The 21,092-nt window shown below is 47.6% G+C and overlaps 1 protein-coding gene across 3 annotated transcripts in view; it reads left to right on the top strand.

The window, feature by feature from the left end:
- Positions 1 to 21,092, top strand: part of ccdc142 (coiled-coil domain containing 142) — a 30,402-nt gene extending 9,310 nt beyond the window's left edge. For 2 of the 3 annotated variants that reach the window (XM_038276180.1, XM_038276178.1), the window contains exons 5-16: positions 707 to 1,710; positions 2,590 to 2,864; positions 4,038 to 4,124; positions 6,631 to 6,801; positions 6,980 to 7,146; positions 7,844 to 7,996; positions 8,234 to 8,348; positions 14,330 to 14,501; positions 14,808 to 14,918; positions 16,074 to 16,174; positions 20,680 to 20,818; positions 20,887 to 21,092. In XM_038276180.1, coding sequence (XP_038132108.1) covers positions 707 to 1,710; positions 2,590 to 2,864; positions 4,038 to 4,124; positions 6,631 to 6,801; positions 6,980 to 7,146; positions 7,844 to 7,996; positions 8,234 to 8,348; positions 14,330 to 14,501; positions 14,808 to 14,918; positions 16,074 to 16,174; positions 20,680 to 20,818; positions 20,887 to 20,995 — 2,604 coding nt within the window. In that variant the 3' untranslated portion in view covers positions 20,996 to 21,092. The remainder of the gene's footprint in view (positions 1 to 706; positions 1,711 to 2,589; positions 2,865 to 4,037; positions 4,125 to 6,630; positions 6,802 to 6,979; positions 7,147 to 7,843; positions 7,997 to 8,233; positions 8,349 to 14,329; positions 14,502 to 14,807; positions 14,919 to 16,073; positions 16,175 to 20,679; positions 20,819 to 20,886) is intronic. The other variant, XM_038276179.1, reaches the window with a different exon arrangement.

The raw sequence follows: 21,092 nt of genomic DNA, 5'->3' as shown, positions 1-21,092 counted from the left end.
ACCTGGGGGGGTTAGTAGTTGTTGGTGGGGCTGATCCCTCCCACTGTGGAGGCCACCTGGGGGGGTTAGTAGTTGTTGGTGGGGCTGATCCCTCCCACTGTGGAGGCCACCCTGGGGGGTTAGTAGTTTTTGGGGTGGTTGATCCCTCCCACTGTGGAGGCCACCTGGGGGGGTTAGTGGTTGTTGAGGGGGGGCTGATCCCTATCACTGTGGAGGCCACCTGGGGGGTTAGTGGTTGTTGGGGGGGCTGATCCCTATCACTGTGGAGGCCACCTGGGGGGTTAGTGGTTGTTAGGAGGGGCTGATCCCTCTCACTGTGGAGGCCACCTGGGGGGTTAGTGGTTGTTGGGGGGGCTGATCCCTATCACTGTGGAGGCCACCTGGGGGGTTAGTGGTTGTTTGGGGGGGCTGATTCCTCCCACTGTGGAGGCCACCTGGGGGGTTAGTGGTTGTTGGGGGGGCTGAGGCCACCTGGGGGGGTTAGTGGTTGTTGGGGGGGCTGAACCTCCCACTGTGGAGGCCACCTGGAGGGGTTAGTGGTTGTTGGGGGAGGTGATGCGTTGCTAACTCCCTGGTCAGACTGGTTTTGGTTGCATGCCTGATTGCAGAGAGAATCTTTGGGGTGAAAGTGGACCGGTACCCAGAAGATTCACTGCTTGTTGTTATTTTTGGAGGATCAGTTCCTAAACTGGACCGTTGTTTTCAGGTCCCGTCCAGCTCGCCTTCATCCAGAACCTGCCTGGTCTCTCTAATCCAGGAGTTCCGTCTCCATCTGACCCACTGGACTTGCCTCTACAGTGGAGTGGCTCCTGACCCGTGCCTCAGGCGGGCCCTGCTCCCTCAGACTAGAATGCTAGAGGAAATGAAGCGGACTCTGGACCTGCAGGCCTCAAAGCTCCTGGTCTTAATGGATCAGTATGTTTACGGGGTTCTGTCTGTGCTGGGAAGCGGCGAGAGCGACCCGGTTCTGGCGGACCTCCTAGCAGGAGCGGAGCAGTTTGAGCAGGCAGTGGAGGAGCAGCTCAGTCAGTCCAAACTTTGCCGCGGTCTTCCTCAGCCCTTTACTACATCCCTGATGAAGATTCTGGCCCTCCGGCGAGCAGAAACCGTCACCACACATCTGGAACTGTGGATCTCAGAGCAGAGCTGTGACGTTAGCAACTGGGTCGGTCCGGTTCCTGAATGCAGCTGTGGCGTTCCCAGCATCACCTGGGAACAGTTGTGGCAGATGTACAGGACCTCATCTCCCCTTCAGTTCCAGAAGCAAACCTTCCCTCAGGTTTCATCTTTGTGTGATAAGCCCCGCCCTCTCTTCAGCCTTCCCCCTCACCATCATCATCATCAGTGCAGCCAAAGCAGCCAGTCTGGCCTCACTGAGCCCAGAAGCTCTGCATCCGACCCAGAAGAACCAGCCAGTTCCCAGAAGTGGACCCGTCTTGCTGTCAGTGGCTCCCATCATGCCTCAGGTCTGCCTGCTCCTCGCTGTGATTGGTCCTCCTTAGAACCACTGCTTCAGGTTCTCCTGACCTCTGTTGGTCCTCTGGCATCTCCAAGGCCCACAGCAGCAGAACCACCAGCTGGCCTCGGCCCGGTTACAGGGAGTTCTGTTCCAGATGCAGCGGCTCATCCAAAGAGCGCTCAGGACATGGACGGAACCGGAGCCGACTGGACCGAGGAGGGAAAGGCTGCAGAACCGAACGATGCAGTGAGGTAAGCACCTCCGGCTGAGGTTACAGTCTCTGATGAAGAGGATGCTCACTGCTGTCCGTAGTCTTCTTCACTGGGTAACTATTCCCTCCTACTGACATCTTCTCCAGATGTTCTGCAGCCAGAATGTCTCCAGATGTTCTGCTGCCTGCAGCCTGAATGTCTCCAGATGTTGCAGATGTTGTGCTGCCTTTAGCCAGAATGTCTCCAGATGTTCTGCTGCCTGCAGCCATTAATGTCTCCAGATGTTGCAGATGTTGTGCTGCCTGCAGCCAGAATGTCTCCAGATGTTCTGCTGCCTGCAGCCTGAATGTCTCCAGATGTGCAGATGTTCTGCTGCCTGCAGCCAGAATGTCTCCAGAATGTCTCCAGATGTTCTGCTGCCTGCAGCCAGAATGTCTCCAGATGTTCTGCTGCCTGCAGCCAGAATGTCTCCAGAATGTCTCCAGATGTTCTGCCGCCTGCAGCCAGAATGTCTCCAGATGTTGCAGATGTTCTGCTGCCTGCAGCCAGAATGTCTCCAGAATGTCTCCAGATGTTCTGCTGACTGCAGCCTGAATGTCTCCAGATGTTGCAGATGTTCTGCTGCCTGCAGCCAGAATGTCTCCAGAATGTCTCCAGATGTTCCGCTGCCTGCAGCCAGAATGTCTCCAGATGTTCCAGATGTTCTGCTGCCTGCAGCCAGAATGTCTCCAGATGTTGCAGATGTTCTGCTGCCCGCAGCCCGAATGTCTCCAGATGTTCTGTTGCGTCCATCAGGAGCAGGGGTGACTGTGTTTGAGCCATGCTCACCAGAACTTGATCAGTTCAGCGCCTGCAAACCGAACAGAACTGCTGCAATGCTAACGCTGGGTTCTGCTGATGACTGTCTGCGTTTTTCAGCTCCGCTCTGCTGTGGGAGCAGACCTTCAGGATCGGAACCAAAGAGGGAGCTGGGACAGGTCCAGTCAAGCCCGGTTCTGTTGGCGGACCTCAGTGTGTGCAGAGGATGGACTTGGGTCAACCGCTGCTCCTCCCAGATCTGCTAGAACAGTACCAGTACCAACTGTGGACCTTCTGCTCCAAAGGACTCTGGCTAAAAGTGAACGGGACCCGTCTCCATGACGACCAGAGGAGACTGAAGGTTTTGATCAGCTTGACCGCTGCTATGGAAACCGGTAAGCTGCTTGGTTTTTGGTACCTGTATTGGTTGGTTCTAACACCGCATACCACCGTCAGAACCAATCAGACTGGACCCGATCTAACATCCTTCAGTAGGAGAGGCCTTCGGTTCTGATGAGGCTCGGTTTGGTGAGGCCCTCCTAGCTCTCCTAGCGCCCCCTTTGGGCTAGAGGGAGAAAGGCTCTATGTAATCTGGACCACATTTGCCGCCATATTAGTCATATTAAAATGTCAAATCATGGCTTAAACATGTATATAAATGTCTTATCAGACCATATTGTCCCAAAATTTAGAAATTTTTTTTAGAAAGTTTTTTTTTTTCCCTTTATCTTCTGCAGGCCAGTTAGTTATACGTCAGCCTGAACACCTAAATTCGACCAATCATATATCAACAATCATCTGTCAATCAAATTTTTTTGATCATAGCATCTTGATTCATATGTCGCAGCTAATATACTCAACGGTTGAAAATAGAAATCAGAATAATTTCCTTTCCCATTGAGTTGCGTCCCAGTGTTCACGGGGATGGACGTCTGTGTCTTCAGCAGGCGTAGAGCTAACAGAACTTGCGAGGCAAGGGCTCAAACATGTACGGCTGGAAGCCTTCTACACCAAACCAAGCTTCTGCCGCCCTGGCGTCCTCTTCCACAACATCTTCGTCCCCGCTTTCCTCCTCTAAATAAAAAATGGATGACGGAGGAGACTCATCCACGACCTCCGACACTAAACTCTCCTCCTCTTGCATGTTTCCTCTGTCCATAGCGTTCCATGACAGCGTCGTTTCTAAGTCACCAATTTAGTGCTACTTGGTCCCAATGGAATTTCCCATTGGGAACCTTCTAGCACTAAGTTGCTAACTGGTTAGCAAGATGCTTCCGACAAACCGGCCACAACCAAAAAGCTTGCGAACCTTCCGCCACAACAATCCCACCCCCTTGATAATCGACCAATCATATTCACTTCATTCACTCGTGTAAAGTCGGGCACCACCCGGGAGAATTCGTAAATTCAACGAATGGGACAGCTGCTTCCCTACGACTTTAAAGCATTGCTTCATGAAGGCCATATTCTAACACTCAAGGTGAAGGACTGTTGGTTTATCTTCTGCCATGTTGGAACAGGAAGGCTGCAGGATGTGATCAGTCATGGTTTACTTTGGTCTGTTTCAGGTCTGTTTCCAGAGGAGTTCAGAACCGTCCTGCAGGACTTCAGGCTGAACCTGTTGGTCCAATCAGCACTGGCCCACTGGGACTCAGGTCAGTGCAGCACAGCAGACCTGCTGCTGCTTGCCGTTAGCTTAGCGACTGTCTAAAGGAGGTGTGCTGTTGGTCTGCAGACCAAACATCACCTCCTGCATTAATATGAGTTGGATCGGTTTTCATAGCCCATCTTAGATATTTCCGTCATTTTGACCTTAAAAAGGAGAAAACAGGCTCAGGCTGTTGTTGGTGTAAGGCAGAGGTGACGGATTAGCGGACTGCCGTCCGGATCCGGACCCACCTGCTGGCTAATCCAGACCCAGCCTGATTTAAAACATTTATAAATTACTGCATTTTGTCCGACAACAGTGTCTTACCCCAAAATCCCGCATCCTCCGCTTAAAAATAAAATGTATAACATGGATGCGTTAAAACCTGCTTTTTTTCCGTGTTAAATTCTGTTTAAAGTAACAGATTTTTATTAAAAATGTCTCCAAACCTTTAGTGTTTGATGATTTTCTTTATTCGGACCCCACTGGTTTCTCTTTGGTTACCCCTGGTGTAAAGAAAACACGGAGCGGAAAGTCGGAGCAGATGGGCCGCTAACCGCTAGCTGGGCTAACAGCCTCATTTAAAGCACCTACAATCTCGCATTTCTTCCATGTCCTTCTGACTGCGTTTGGAGCAAATCCTGTGAACGAGTATAAAACAAACAATTACGAAAGAAACAACACATTTATTGAATATAAAATATAATGTTTAGAGAAAAGAACGACGCAGCAACAAAGGCTATGGGACGGTTTCTGGGGCTACTGGTGATTCAGAGGCAAATCTGGGAAATTTGTTATTTTAATAAAGAGGTGAAAGCCATAGGCTGCGTTCTGCTCCAATTAGCTGCGATAAGTGGCAATAAGCTTTGATATGCTGCGATCTGCTGCAAAAGCTGCGATAAGATGCGATATGCTGCGATAAGCTGTGATCTGAACACAAGTGAAACATTCTGATTTTGAACACAAGTGAAACGTTCAGACTGTGAACGCGAGTGAAACGTTCCGACTGTGAACGCGAGTGAAACGTTCCGACTGTGAACGCGAGTGAAACGTTCCGACTGTGAACGCGAGTGAAACGTTCAGACTGTGAACGCGAGTGAAACGTTCAGACTGTGAACGCGAGTGAAACGTTCCGACTGTGGACACGAGTGAAACGTTCTGACTGTGGACGCGAGTGAAACATTAGGACTGTGGACGCGAGTGAAACATTACGACTGTGAACGCGAGTGAAACATTCTGACTGTGAACAGGTGTGAAACGTTCCTACTGTGAACGCGAGTGAAACGTTCCGACTGTGAACAGGAGTGTAACGTTCCGACTGTGAACGCGAGTGAAACGTTCCGACTGTGAACGCGAGTGACTCGTTCCAACTGTGAATGCGAGTGAAACGTTCCGACTGTGGACGCGAGTGAAACGTTACGACTGTGGACGTGAGTGAACCATTAGGACTGTGGACGATAGTGAAACATTCCGACTGTAAACGCGAGTGAAACATTCTGACTGTGAACAGGTGTGAAACGTTACGACTGTGAACGCGAGTGAAACATTCCGACTGTGAACACGAGTGAAACATTCCGACTGAACGCGAGTGAAACATTAGGACTGTGAACACGAGTGAAACATTCCGACTGTGAACCGAGTGAAACATTCCGACTGTGAACGCGAGTGAAACATTAGGACTGTGGACGATAGTGAAACATTCCGACTGTGAACGCGAGTGAAACATTCTGACTGTGAACAGGTGTGAAACGTTACGACTGTGAACGCGAGTGAAACGTTCCGACTGTGAACGCGAGTGAAACATTCCGACTGTGAACGCGAGTGAAACATTCCGAGTGAAACATTCCGACTGTGAACGTGAGTGAAACATTCCGACTGTGAACGCGGGTGAAACATTAGGACTGTGGACGATAGTGAAACATTCCGACTGTGAACGCGAGTGAAACATTCTGACTGAACAGGTGTGAAACGTTACGACTGTGAACGCGAGTGAAACATTCCGACTGTGAACACGAGTGAAACATTAGGACTGTGGACGCGAGTGAAACATTCCGACTGAACGCGAGTGAAACATTAGGACTGTGAACACGAGTGAAACATTCCGACTGTGAACGCGAGTGAAACATTCCGACTGTGAACGCGAGTGAAACATTCCGACTGTGAACGCGAGTGAAACATTAGGACTGTGGACGATAGTGAAACATTCCGACTGTGAACGCGAGTGAAACATTAGGACTGTGAATGCGAGTTACTGTGAAGGCAGTAAACTGAGCAAAGATTAGTGGAGCAGAAGGAGTTTTTCTTCTGCTTCCCTTCCAGCAGCAATTCAGAGGGAGGCTGGAGGCGGGGCGTTGCTGTGGTGAACTGATATTACTGTGGTGAACTGTAAAGTGCCTTGAGATGACGTGTTGTGAAGTGGCGATATATAAATAAACTGAACAGAATTGCAGACCGACACATCGACATCACATGTGGTTCATTTCATGCTAACGTTCCGTTCCGTATGTTTTTAGTTGTGTGCAGAGGTATAGGTTCAGCCCTGAAGGATAAATGTCTCAGAAGTGAGAGCAGCAGCTGTGCAGCAGATGAAAGGACGACATCCCAGACCATGAGACACTTCCTCCAACTGCTCCCCCCTCTGCTGGCGTCTCTGGGCTTCTTTCTGTCCATCCGCTCGGCGCCCGGTAAGAACAGCTGTCCTAATGTTCTGCTGTTTCCAGTTCGAGGTTTTAAATTCATCATCAGCTGATTTATTGTTAGTCTGAACCTTCAGTGAAAACAGAACATTTAGCTCATCATGTTAGAAATGGTTGTGCCAGTCTGGACCATGGGGTCTCTAACAGCTTCTTCTTCTCCTTCCAGAAGCTTCTGGCCTCCTTCTGCCCAGCTGTGTTCTGCAGAGACACACCGCGGCTGCACTGTTAGCCTCGCTCCAAATCTGCACGGTGTGGGTGGAGTCTAAAGCTCAGCAGTTCCTCTCCTCCTGGAGTCCAGAACGGTTCCTGCTGGTCTCACAGGGAGATCTGCCGGTGCGTCTTTCTGCTTCATGGAGAGCCAGAAAATTAGCTAAAGAGCAACAACATTCAGAGAATTCTTAGACTTATTTTAGGATGGAAACAGGGCCTATCCTGATGCAAGGCTAGCAGCTACCCTGATATGTTCTGGTTATGGAAGCCATCTTTCCCATGATCAACAGGTCTCCTTTCAGCCATTAAAGCTTTATTAACAAATCAAAGTAAACATTAACAATGGAAGCAGATGGAGGACGCAGCCATGGCTGCTCAGCGGGTGGTGGGAAACCAGCTGTTTCCCATTCTTAAACCTATTGGCTGAGTCTCCTGGTCAAACCGCTCCCCTGCTCTCATTGCTTTAGTGTTCGCTTACATTTTGCCAATCTCCAGATGTATAAAGGATGGTAGAAACTATCTAACTCAGCGCCGGGAGGCCGGTGCTTCAGGCAGGATCCTGGTGGAACAAGGGGGTCCACCTTTGACAGCTCTGAAGGGGTTCTGCCCAGAAAACATAGTTCTGGTTGCCCCTTAGAAAAGGTTTCATGTTGACCATCTGCTGCAAAAGCGTGAAAATGATGGTACTGTGGTTTCCATGGAAACCTGTAAGTAGAGTCCTATCTATGTGAGGACTTCTGTGGTATTTCTGTAGTTTTTCCCTGTAGAGGAGTTTTATTTCTATCCGTGTGGCTGACTGCTGTGGTTCCTCATGCTGTAGATGTTAATGGATTCTGTGGAGCAGATGATGGATCTCACAAAGTCCTTTCTGAGGAGCCTCGACTCGGAGCATCATCCCACTGCCAGGAGCTATCATCAGCGCCTCCTGAGGAACCAGCTGGACGCTCTGGATGGGGCTGCAAATGAGCTAAAGGTGATGATGAGGAGCGGCTTTTCTCATTCCTTCTTCAAATGATGCTCTTCTTTGTGTAGATGGATTATTCTCACATCTTTTATCTGAGACAGTTTGTCCATCTGAAGCACATTAAATCTCATTGAACTGGAGTCCTGGTTCCTCCATAAAACTGCTTCAAAGCGGGGCTTCCTTCCACAGCCACTTCTTGACATCTACACATGTTCCACAGCTTGTTGACTGATGTTCTTCCACCAGGACTTCTCCTCTCTGGTGCTGGAGAACTTCTCTACTGATTGCAAGCGGATGTCAGGGGAGATCTTTGAACGCACCATGCCTCCTGCAGTCCACTGGAGACCAGGCCAAAGGACAGGTACAGACCGGACCCAGCAGGGCGGGTCCAGTTTCATTCCAGGTTCCTCCTCCTCATCCTCTCAGCATCCAGTCGTTGCTCCCTTCTAAAGTTCGATTTGATTAACAAACCTAAAAAATCCTTGAAGCAGGAGGACTGACGACAGTTTCCTAGGAGACATGGTGGAGCTGGGGTAGAGTTGAGGTGGAGGTGAGGTTGTGGTGTAGCTGAGGTGGAGTTGAGGTGTAGCTGACGTGTAGCTGAGGTGGAGTTGAGGTGTAGCTGAGGTGTAGTTTAGGTGGAGTTGTGGTGTAGCTGAGGTGTAGTTGAGGTGTAGCTGAGGTGTAGTTGAGGTGGAGTTGAGGCGGAGTTGTGGTGTAGCTGAGGTGTAGTTTAGGTGTAGTTGTGGTGTAGTTGAGGTGTAGCTGAGGTGTAGTTTAGGTGGAGTTGTGGTGTAGCTGAGGTGTAGTTGAGGTGTAGCTGAGGTGTAGTTGAGGTGGAGTTGAGGCGGAGTTGTGGTGTAGCTGAGGTGTAGTTGAGGTGGAGTTGTGGTGTAGCTGAGGTGTAGTTGAGGTGGAGTTGTGGTGTAGCTGAGGTGTAGTTGAGGTGGAGTTGTGGTGTAGCTGAGGTGTAAATGAGGTGTAGTTGAGGCGGAGTTGTGGTGTAGCTGAGGTGTAGCTGAGGTGTAGTTGAGGTGGAGTTGTGGTGTAGCTGAGGTGTAGCTGAGGTGTAGTTGAGGTGGAGTTGTGGTGTAGCTGAGGTGTAGTTGAGGTGGAGTTGTGGTGTAGCTGAGGTGTAGCTGAGGTGTAGTTGAGGTGGAGTTGTGGTGTAGCTGAGGTGTAGTTGAGGTGGAGTTGTGGTGTAGCTGAGGTGTAGTTGAGGCGGAGTTGTGGTGTAGCTGAGGTGTAGTTGAGGTGGAGTTGTGGTGTAGCTGAGGTGTAGTTGAGGTGGAGTTGTGGTGTAGCTGAGGTGTAGTTGAGGTGGAGTTGTGGTGTAGCTGAGGTGTAGTTGAGGTGGAGTTGTGGTGTAGCTGAGGTGTAGTTGAGGTGTAGTTGAGGTGGAGTTGTGGTGTAGCCAGAGGCGATTCTAGAGTCTGTGGGGGCCCCAAGCAAAAAATCCTAGGGGGCCCTCCTGACCAGTGTTCATCACCATTATGTTAGGCTATAAATAATCTGATACCAAAGAAAAATGTATTAAATAAAACTTTTTTTATTCCAAATGTTCTAAACATGAACAACCTTGTTATTGTGGAAAATATAAAAGAATAAAAGTAAAGAATAAACTAATAAATTAAAATAAATGTATAATAAAAAAAAAAACAGTAAATTACTTTAAAAACCCAATATAAACTTTGTACAAAATATAAAGTATAGTAAGTGTAGTGAAATTATTGGGGTCCTAGTGTTAATTTTAGCAGCCATTTTTAAATTTAGTTTTAGTCTTAGTCCAGTTTCAGCATCGCTTGTTAGTTTTTATCACATTTAGTCGACATCATCGCATTTTTATTTAGTCTAGTTTTAGTCGACTTAAGTCAGAGCATTTTAGTCTTTATTTTAGTCCAAGAAAACATAATTTTATTAGTTTAGTTTTAGTCACCAAAAACTGTCAACATTTTAGTCTAGTTTTAGTCAGGATATAATTTTAACCTTTTACTTTTTTGTCAGCAGATAACGTTTAAGATTTCCTAAAATTATTTCAACATTTTCTCTCATCTTTTTAATAAAAAACACAATTTTAAGGAACACATGCAGACATGGAAGATGTTCTGACAATATTTGCATATTTATTTTGAACACAAACACAAATGCTTGCATTAAAACAAATAAAACACACCTGGCAAAGGAAACAAATAAATAAAATAAAGTGTCTTATGAACTTTACACAAGTGCTGGCTGTTTAAAGCTAGTTCACATTGAATAATAAAATAAATAGATTTGAGGTCAATGTTGTTAAAAAAATAAATAAATAAAAAACTCCAACTGATACAACAAAAGTGCTTTCCTTCCAGCTTTAGCTGGCCTGTCATTGTTTCTAGGTGGCTGGTAGGTTGTTGTTGTTGTTGGTGGTGGTGTATCTTCAATCTGGAACAGAAATTAATACAATGTTAGGATAGATGCACAGCATAACACGAATTCCAAGTGTATAAGTAGCATATAGGTCTCTTTTTTTCCTTAACAAAAACTAAGTCTCTATAAAAACTACATTTCACCATCCATTTCAAACTCATACAAACAACCTAACTATCATTTAATGCAGGAATAAATTGCATTCATTTTTAGGTGTGCATGCATTTTGGTTGCATATATTGATTGCACATATTGATGCCAATTCAATTCAAATGTCCTTGTAATAGTAATGTGCAGATAAACAGAGCAGCATTTTATGTCACCAAATAAAGACATCCCTGCAGTGGTTCCCCTAGCAATGACTATTTTGTATATGAAAATCTAGGTTAAAGTTGCTCTGAATTATGTGTGGCATATTATTTTTATTTTGTCTTATCCTGATAAATAGTGTCAGTTCCTTTTAGCATTTAGCATACATGTGTAGCTGCCGAGGTGTTTTCTGTTAACTATAGTTCACTTGCTGCTCCTAGATAACCTAAAACGTCTGTCTGCTTTAATCAAACTTGCAATTTAACAGAAACTATAGTTGCCCGGCCAGTATAACATATCCAAGTTAGCATAAATTTAACTTTACATACTATGCTATCAACAAGTGGCTACCGTCGCTACGTGCTAACAAGCTAACGTAACGTAGCCAGCCTGGATACTAAATACTATGAAAGTTAGCCAACATCAGTTAGTTTATCATTGGGATATTATAGCCGTCGATTTAATGTTACATTATAAACAATCACCACCAATCTTTCTGGTAACTTACCGTAATGTCTTTGTGGTGAACTGCGACGCGTCTCTTCAGGTTTGTTGTGTTTTTTCCAGCCATCATGTGGCCATATTCCTTCCCTTCCACTAAAATCAAGCATTTGGGTTTGTTCTCCACTTAAAAGCGAAAATGTGTCCATATAGCACGTCTCCTCTTTCTCCCGAGTCCCGGAGTAGGCTACTCTGTGCCCGCTCCGGGTTTGAAAGTGGGTGTGTGGGAGCTGACGAGGAGGAGGAGGAGGACACGAGACAGGATTTGAAAAAAAAAACAGAAAATAATAATATATAATTTTCGTCTCGTCTTTGTTCGTGAACTAAAATGTCCATAGATTTTAGTCCAGTCTTTATTTACCGAACTGCATTTTCGTCTCGTCTTTATTAGTCAACGAAAATGATTTCTGATTTACTCCCAGTTATTGTTTATTAGTGGGGATTTTCGTCTCGTCTCGTCTAGTTTTCGTTTGGTGAAAAATGTGCGTTGACGAAAATATTTTCGTTTAGTTTTCGTTAACGAAATAAACACTAGGTCCTATACTGCTTCCAGAATTGCTGCTTACAGGCCTTGGCTTGTGCAAATGCAGACACTAAGTCCTCCAGATCCAAAGACCTTCGCACGCTATACTCTATAGAAATAAGCGCCAGTCCTGAAAGTCTCTCTTGAGACATGGAAAATGAATCATTTTCCTTCAGCTTAGTTACATTATTGCTTTCCAATTTACTGAACGATAGGCCTACAACGTCACCCATTCGCTAGGCTACGTTCATTTTTATTAAGGGATGTCATCCACCTGGGCTGGGCTGGGCTGGATTTTGACTGGCCAAAGCCAATGTCAATCAACATTCCATCCAATCGGAATTTTTTAAATGCAGTTGTGCATCTCCTCAGTCACTATAGCGTTGCCACTTCATGCTCGCCTGTTGCTGTTTATCTACCGGATGTACAGTAGCTGGCTCTCGGGGGCCCCCAGCGGCTCGGGGCTCCAAGCAGTTGCTTGGTTTGCCTGTTGACAAGGTGCGCCTCTGGGTGTAGCTGAGGTGTAGTTGAGGTGGAGTTGTGGTGTAGCTGAGGCGTAGTTTAGGTGGAGTTGTGGTGTAGCTGAGGTGGAGTTGTGGTGTAGCTGAGGCGTAGTTTAGGTGGAGTTGTGGTGTAGCTGAGGTGGAGTTGAGGTGTAGCTGACGTGTAGCTGAGGTGTAGCTGAGGTGTAGTTGAGGTGGAGTTGAGGCGGAGTTGAGGCGGAGTTGTGGTGTAGCTGAGGTGTAAATGAGGTGTAGTTGAGGCAGAGTTGTGGTGTAGTTGAGGTGGAGTTGAGGCGGAGTTGTGGTGTAGCTGAGGTGTAAATGAGGTGTAGTTGAGGCAGAGTTGTGGGGTAGCTGAGGTGTAGTTGAGGTGTAGCTGAGGTGGAGTTGAGGTGTAGCTGACGTGTAGCTGAGGTAAAGTTGAGGTGGAGTTGTGGTGTAGCTGAGGTGTAGATGAGGTGGAGTTGAGGTGGAGTTGTGGTGTAGCTGAGGTGTAGTTGAGGTGGAGTTGAGGTGGAGTTGTGGTGTAGCTGAGGTGTAGTTGAGGTGTAGTTGTGGTGTAGTTGTGGTGTAGCTGAGGTGGAGTTGAGGTGTAGCTGACGTGTAGCTGAGGTAAAGTTGAGGTGTAGTTGAGGTGGAGTTGAGGTGTAGTTGTGGTGTAGCTGAGGTGGAGTTTAGGTGGAGTTGTGGTGTAGCTGAGGTGGAGTTGAGGTGGAGTTGTGGTGTAGCTGAGGTGGAGTTGTGGTGTAGCTGAGGTGGAGTTGAGGTGTAGCTGACGTGTAGCTGAGGTGTAGTTGAGGTGGAGTTGTGGTGTAGCTGAGGTGTAGTTGAGGTGGAGTTGAGGTGTAGCTGACGTGTAGCTGAGGTGAAGTTGAGGTGGAGTTGAGGTGTAGCTGACATGTAGCTGAGGTGTAGTTTAGGTGGAGTTGTGGTGTAGCTGAGGTGTAGTTGAGGTGTAGCTGAGGTGTAGCTGAGGTGTAGTTGAGGTGTAGCTGACGTGGAGCTGAGGTGGAGTTGAGGTGGAGTTGTGGTGTAGCTGAGGTGTAGCTGAGGTGGAGTTGAGGTGAGGTTGTGGTGTAGCTGAGGTGTCGTTGAGGTGTAGCTGACGTGTAGCTGAGGTGGAGTTGAGGTGTAGCTGAGGTGGAGTTGAGGTGGAGTTGAGGTGGAGTTGAGGTGTAGCTGAGGTGGAGTTGAGGTGGAGTTGTGGTGTAGCTGAGGTGGAGTTGAGGTGTAGCTGAGGTGTAGCTGAGGTGGAGTTGAGGCGGAGTTGTGGTGTAGCTGAGGTGTAGTTGAGGTGGAGTTGAGGCGGAGTTGTGGTGTAGCTGAGGTGTAGTTGAGGTGTAGCTGAGGTGTAGCTGAGGTGTAGTTGAGGTGTAGCTGAGGTATAGTTGAGGTGGAGTTGAGGCGGAGTTGTGGTGTAGCTGAGGTGTAGTTGAGGTGTAGCTGAGGTATAGTTGAGGTGGAGTTGAGGCGGAGTTGTGGTGTAGCTGAGGTGTAGTTGAGGTGTAGCTGAGGTGGAGTTGAGGTGTAGCTTAGGTATAGTTGAGGTGTAGCTGAGGTGGAGTTTAGGTGTAGCTTAGGTATAGTTGAGGTGTAGCTGAGGTGGAGTTGAGGTGTAGCTTAGGTATAGTTGAGGTGTAGCTGAGGTGGAGTTTAGGTGTAGCTTAGGTATAGTTGAGGTGTAGCTGAGGTGGAGTTGTGGTGTAGCTTAGGTATAGTTGAGGTGTAGCTGAGGTGGAGTTTAGGTGGAGTTGAGGCGGAGTTGTGGTGTAGCTGAGGTGGAGTTGAGGCGGAGTTGTGGTGTAGCTGAGGTGGAGTTGTGGTGTAGCTGAGGTGGAGTTGTGGTGTAGCTGAGGTGGAGTTTAGGTGGAGTTGAGGCAGAGTTGTGGTGTAGCTGAGGTGTAGCTTAGGTATAGTTGAGGTGTAGCTTAGGTGGAGCACTGTAACTTCAGCTGAATATCTTAATTAGCAGGAAGCAGCTCCAGAACTTCCAGATCTTTTTCAGGTGATCCGGTTCTGCTCTGCTGATCAGAACCTCCTCCTGTCTGGAGAACTTTGTTCTCTGCTGATGTTCATGTGGATCTTTGTGATGCTGTCTAGGCCTCCCCAGCAGCCCCAGTGAATACGCATCACTGGCAGCTCAGGCTGTGATTGGCCGAGTCCTGGAGGCGCCGCTGTCAGAAGAGGCTCGTGTCGGAGCGCTCAGTGTCACCATGACGGCTTTCATGGAGGCCTGGATGGAGCACATCCTACGGCAGAAGATCAAATTCAGGTTTGTTTTCAGCCATGGAGAAACCGTGTTCCTTCATGTTCCCACAGTGAGAAAGGAGAGCCGATAGACGTGCTGCCCTCTGGAGGCCTGGAGGAAATAGAACACAGAGCTGATCTGTTCATTAATAAAACTCAAAATGGTTCAGATGGACAAACTTTTCTTCTGAGTCACCTGGTCGTTTAGAAACCACAGAGCCTCCACCCACACTGGGGCAGAGGAAGGAACACAGTCATACCACAGAAGAAGAAATCTTACAGGTTCTGTCTCTCTCTTGTCTGAAGTATGTTTTTGTTGTTCCTCTTTTAGTGTCCAGGGGGCGCTGCAGCTAAAGGAGGACTTTGATTCAATCAGAGAGATGATCAAGTCTGACAAGTACGGCCTGTCGGCCGACCTCGTCCAGAGACTCCTCGCTCTCAGGTAGCCCCGCCCCTCTGTCCCCACTCTGCTTCAGCCTTTTAAGGAGAAACCACTTTAGTTTATTTCTAGAATCAGAATCAAGTTTATTGATTCAACCCCCCAAGGTGTAAACCGTGAGACCAAGTTGGACTTGGTGTTGATGGTGCAGACAGCGACAGCACCAATTCTCATCATCTCAGGTCACTTTATAGATCCAGATCAACCAGATCATCAAGTCAGATTGACTCAAAGTTCTCTATCTAATGAAAACCAGTTGATTGCATCGACTCATTGACTCTTCAGCAATTCCTCACACTAAGCTTGCTTGTAGCGACAGTGGAGAGGAAAAACTCCCTTTGAACAGGAAGAAACCTCCAGCAGAACCAGGCTCAGTGTGAGCGGCCATCTGCTGAGGCCCACTGGGGTTCAAGGAGACAGAAGCAGACATAGAAAAAGAAGCATAGATAAAAAAGGCAACTGTCAACCAGCTCCACAGGCGGCCCCGTCCAGGAAACACACAGCCAGGCAGACGAGCTCCGAGCCAGCTCCCATGTCAGAGGATGAAGAGAGAATCCAGAGCTCTGATTGGCTGAGGGCTGCAAACATTCAGAATCAGACCCACAACCAGAAAACGCTGCAAGAACAAAACAAGCTCCAGACCACTAGGGGGAGATGATCTTCAACCCCGCAGGAGCAGTGTAGCCGTCCCAGTCTGTGGACGAGAGCCTGCAGGCCTGGTTAACAGCTGAACATCTGAGATGATTGTTTTTCATCTGATGTGGACAGAAATCCATTTGCTCTGATTCCCCCCGAGCACAGTTAGTAAAACTCTGATCATTCTATCTAACTGAAGAAGATGGGATTCAGCAGCTGTCAACCAAGGTCCACTCATCCAGGACCAGGTTGTCCCAGCGGCCGATCGCTCCAGGCCAGCAGAGAAGCATGGTCGAACATGGTGTCCTGGTGGGATGGGCCTGGATCCCCTCACAGGGAGGCAGGACCCGCATCATCTGCAAAAAGCAGAGAGGAGATCCACTGGTCCTCCTACCAGAACCCCCCCGGCCTTGGCTGCACCTAGAAATCCTGTCCACAAAGGTTCTGGACAGGACAGCAGTCCGATTGTCCTAAATAATAAAGTCATTTCTGGTGGGTTCTGATGATGATGATGCTCTGCAGGGTTTTTCAGCAGATGGACTCGGCGCTGTTCTGTTTGCTGCAGCAGCCAGTGGTGAAACCGTACCTACAGCGCAGAGCCTGGGAGCCGTTCACACGCTGCTGTAAGTGGCACACGTTCTCACTCCACACCACATGCAACAGCAGCTGCTAGGGGGATAGCTAGCTGTTAGCTGATGGGGGGGTCTCTGTCAGCTGGGGGGGGCTTTGTCTCTGCCAGCTTCTCTGACCTCGGAGTGACCCGTTCCTCTGTGATGTCATCAGATTCTCCTGCGTAGTAGCTAGCATTGTTGCTTCCTGTCCGTCCGTCCTGCGTGAACATAATAACTTCCGATTTGGCAATACTTTGTTTTTCTTATTTTTTTATTCTTCTGTTTTTTATGGGCTGGGATCCTTTTGAATATAGTTTTTTATTTCTATAAATATTTCATATTCTAAAAAATTAAAAAAGCAATATATAAAAAAACACTTAAATAACCTTTGTAACGTCACTGTGGCTCCGAGCATCCGCCAATATACATCACTCAGGGTAAACGATTAGATTAGCTGTTTCATTTTCTCTGTACTTCACTAACATCACTGATCAAACAACAGATTCATTCATGATCTGCAGTTCTATAGTCAGAATGAATTATTTCCCAAACATCTGGATTTTGATTCCAGGAGAAAATTAAGGATTTCTCAACATTTGATAGTTAAAGGTAAGAACATTTTAGGTAACTATCCAGAAATAATAGATTTATTATACGCAGTGTTGGGGAGTAACGGATTACATGTAACGACGTTACGTAATTTAATAACAAAAAAAGAGTAACTGTAATTCGTTACAGTTACAATGAGAAAATATGTAATTCAGTTACAGTTACTTCCGAAAATATTGAGAATTACAAATTTAGTTAAATTTTTTTAAAAATATAAAGAAAACCTTTGCGAAATATGTAATGATATTTTTATTGCTTCGCGCCCTGTATCGCCTTTCCCGCTACGGCTCCTTGTCTCTATCATATTTGCCACTCTGATGATCCATCCTGTGCTGGTGGAGCCTCCTTGAGGAACAGCGAGCGAGCGGACGGTTCTTTTTCAGCTCAAGCAGCGCATCAAACAGTGATGGGCAGTAGCGCCGCTACATGTAGCAAAGCTATTAGTTTAACTGCATGTTCCAGTAGCTTGACCGTAGCGTCGCTGCTTTATTTATCAAGTAGTGACGTTATTGCTTTGATCAAGTAGCGACGTAGCGTCCACAAACGCTACAAAATCCAGGGCATAACTAAGAGATGAAACCAGGTTTTCTATTTTTGAAACAACAAGCGGAGTTATTTGCTGGACATTCAGGCATGAGCCTCTATTCTGCCTCTCCTGTCTGTATCTACGAAACATGCGCATGCGTACTGTAGTGGAACTCACAGAACGACACACACAGACACACAGAGCCACAAACACAGGATGGAGGAGGAGACAGGAGCAGAGCGAGAAGAGCAGCCACCACGGCCATGCCTTATCTTCAGAGATTATGAAACTTGTTGAATCCTCAGATAAAAAAATAAGTGTACAGATGTCTGCTTTGCAAAAAAAAAAAAAACTAATTTCCCTCCTGCAATATGCAAGTAAAAATATCTAGCGTCAGTGTAAATCCCAACTCGCTTTAGCCTAATTCTGTATGTAAATTAGTAAAACGAAAGCTACCCACCTACCAACAAGCAGTGTGTGATGGAAAGGGACTAGCCAAGTGGCTAAGCAGAAGTGTTTTAAAAAAAAAAAAGCATGAGTGATTTTCAAGGTTCTTGGCCATAGAGAGCTCATGTGGCCAAGATTAGCCATTTCTTTTACATAGCCAAACACTCATTAAAACAAGCAACTACAGTATATTTTTTTTAATAAAAATGTGAAAAATATATCAGCTTTAACTTTATTGGCACCTTTAATTTCCAGATAGTTCAATCTGATGTGTGCCACTAAGATACTCTAATTAGAGAGCAGTAGTGAAAACTACAGGTGCGAATTGAAGAGCAACACTTGCACTTACTGTACACACTTACTGTACCATCCCAACAAATGTTGGGATGGTACAGTAAGGTATGGATAGAGGGGAAGGAAAGACTGGTTTTTGGGAAGAGTTCAATAAGGTGACCGCTGTAGGAAAGAAGTGGTTTGTGAACAGAGAAGAGTATGGCCCGATGAGAGGAGTCTGAGAAAACCTTCCATGCCTGGTGCTGGCATCTCTTCTTGTGGACATCCTGTGATTGCCTGTCAGCAGTTCCCTCTCAGCTTAGTGCTTTTTTAAGGTTCACATTCAGTTCTCAAAAAATAAATGTTGAACATGGGTCAATACTCATTAAAACCTTAAAGTAATCAAAAAGTAATCAAAAGTAATTAGTTACATTACTTTTTAAAAGTAATCGAAAAAGTTACACTACATTTTAAACAAGGTAACTTGTAACTGTAACGGATTACATTTTTAAAGTAACTTAACCAACACTGATTATATGATATGTATTTAGTCTATAAGTTTCACATTTTTTTAATTTAATGTTTAAATAAGAATAATATGATTTTATGGAAAGCATTTTTTTTTTACAGTGTCCTGTCTGGCAATGTGACAATAAGATTAATTGTCTTGATGCCAAAAAGAGCCCAACAGATTTTACTTTCACAAGTGGAGCAGTACGCCTTTCGCCATAGTGCTCTGCTTGTTTCATGCATATAAATAGCTTTGTTCTAATTATGCAGGGAGTTTTACAGATTATATGGACACTGCAATGTAAGTAGAGCAGGAAAGGAAAAACAGAAAAAAAGGAGAAAAGCTGAAAGAAAGAGGAGATAAAAGGGAGATAATGATAAAACATCTTCAGTCTGCTTCATCACCTGCAAAGAGATGGAAAAAGAACAGAACAACCAACAGACATGGTACGAGACACAATAAAGCAGCACCTAGATACTATCGCTGAAGTATAAATAGCATTATTTAATCTGACATGTACTCTGTGTTACCTGAAGATCAGAATATGGGCTTTCTGTATGGAAGTGAATCTCTGAGTACCTGGAACCAATAACCTGTAGTTGCTTGTTAGAGTGCACTCATGCATGTGAAGTTTATCCAAAGGAAAAATGCTCAATAGTGGTTGTGGAGAGCCGAAGAGGCGCCCCCCCAGAGCACTGAGGAGGGCGCCAGGAGACCCAAGGCGAGATGCCAGGCGTCGGTGGTGCCTCCAGCTGATGGAGATGCCAGGCGTCGGTGGTGCCTCCAGCTGACGGAGATGCCAGGCGTCGGTGGTGCCTCCAGCTGACGGAGATGCCAGGCGTTGGTGGTGCCTCCAGCTGACGGAGATGCCAGGCGTTGGTGATGCCTCCAGCTGATGGAGATGCCAGGCGTTGGTGGTGCCTCCAGCTGATGGAGATGCCAGGCGTTGGTGGTGCCTCCAGCTGATGGAGATGCCAGGCATTGGTGGTGCCTCCAGCTGACGGAGATGCCAGGCGTTGGTGATGCCTCCAGCTGATGGAGATGCCAGGCGTTGGTGATGCCTCCAGCTGATGGAGATGCCAGGCGTTGGTGATGCCTCCAGCTGATGGAGATGCCAGGCGTCGGTGGTGCCTCCAGCTGATGGAGATGCCAGGCATTGGTGGTGCCTCCAGCTGACGGAGATGCCAGGCGTCGGTGGTGCCTCCAGCTGACGGAGATGCCAGGCGTTGGTGGTGCCTCCAGCTGACGGAGATGCCAGGCGTCGGTGGTGCCTCCAGCTGACGGAGATGCCAGGCGTTGGTGGTGCCTCCAGCTGACGGAGATGCCAGGCGTCGGTGGTGCCTCCAGCTGACGGAGATGCCAGGCGTTGGTGGTGCCTCCAGCTGATGGAGATGCCAGGCATTGGTGGTGCCTCCAGCTGATGGAGATGCCAGGCGTCGGTGGTGCCTCCAGCTGACGGAGATGCCAGGCGTTGGTGGTGCCTCCAGCTGATGGAGATGCCAGGCGTTGGTGGTGCCTCCAGCTGATGGAGATGCCAGGCATTGGTGGTGCCTCCAGCTGATGGAGATGCCATGGCGTCGGTGGTGCCTCCAGCTGACGGAGATGCCAGGCGTTGGTGGTGCCTCCAGCTGATGGAGATGCCAGGCATTGGTGGTGCCTCCAGCTGATGGAGATGCCAGGCGTTGGTGGTGCCTCCAGCTGATGGAGATGCCAGGCGTCGGCGGTGCCTCCAGCTGATGGAGATGCCAGGCGTTGGTGGTGCCTCCAGCTGATGGAGATGCCAGGCATTGGTGGTGCCTCCAGCTGATGGAGATGCCAGGCGTCGGTGGTGCCTCCAGCTGATGGAGATGCCAGGCGTCGGTGGTGCCTCCAGCTGATGGAGATGCCAGGCATTGGTGGTGCCTCCAGCTGATGGAGATGCCAGGCGTTGGTGGTGCCTTTAGCTAATTAGTACCGTTGTTACGTAGTTTTCGACGATCCAGATCTTATTGTGTTCGAGCATGCGCAGAACGGATGGTGATTAATCTTGGCAATGAGTTGGAGATGAAACACAGCTGTTGTTACACTGCTGGGCCAGCAGGGGGCGAGCCTATGCTGCAGGAAGCCATGTCTGTGGTTCTGGATCATTCAGTCTGCTCTGTGTCCCACCAGGTCCAGTTAAAGGCAGCAGAACCAGCCTGGATGCTACTGAGGACGGAACCATAACCAACCTGGGCTCTGTGGACGCTGAGGATCCGGTCCTCCCCCCAGCGGACATGTCCGCCCCGGCAGAACCTTACCTGGCGTCCAGGTATGGCACTGTGCACCCGTTCTCCTTAGCAGCTGCACTGATCCACTAATCCCAGTTTGTGCTTCCAGTACTGCGCTGGGGGCCACCCAGCAGGACTGGTTGGACCTCCGGGTCAACAGCAGCGCTCGGCACTGGAGGCTGCCTGGACTACAGTGTCTATCCAAGACAGAACCCTGAACAGAACCCGGTAGCCCTCTAGAATCAGAACATTGAGAAATAAAGATTCCGTTTTTTATTTCATTGAAATTTATAAAATAAACAATTTTTGTGTTAA

Source organism: Cyprinodon tularosa, unplaced genomic scaffold (assembly GCF_016077235.1).
Source record: "Cyprinodon tularosa strain WSP-4 unplaced genomic scaffold, ASM1607723v1 ctg1225, whole genome shotgun sequence".
NCBI lineage: Eukaryota > Metazoa > Chordata > Actinopteri > Cyprinodontiformes > Cyprinodontidae > Cyprinodon > Cyprinodon tularosa.
The sequence above is the reverse complement of the archived record's forward strand: the minus strand, read 5'-3'. Positions and strand labels throughout refer to the sequence as shown.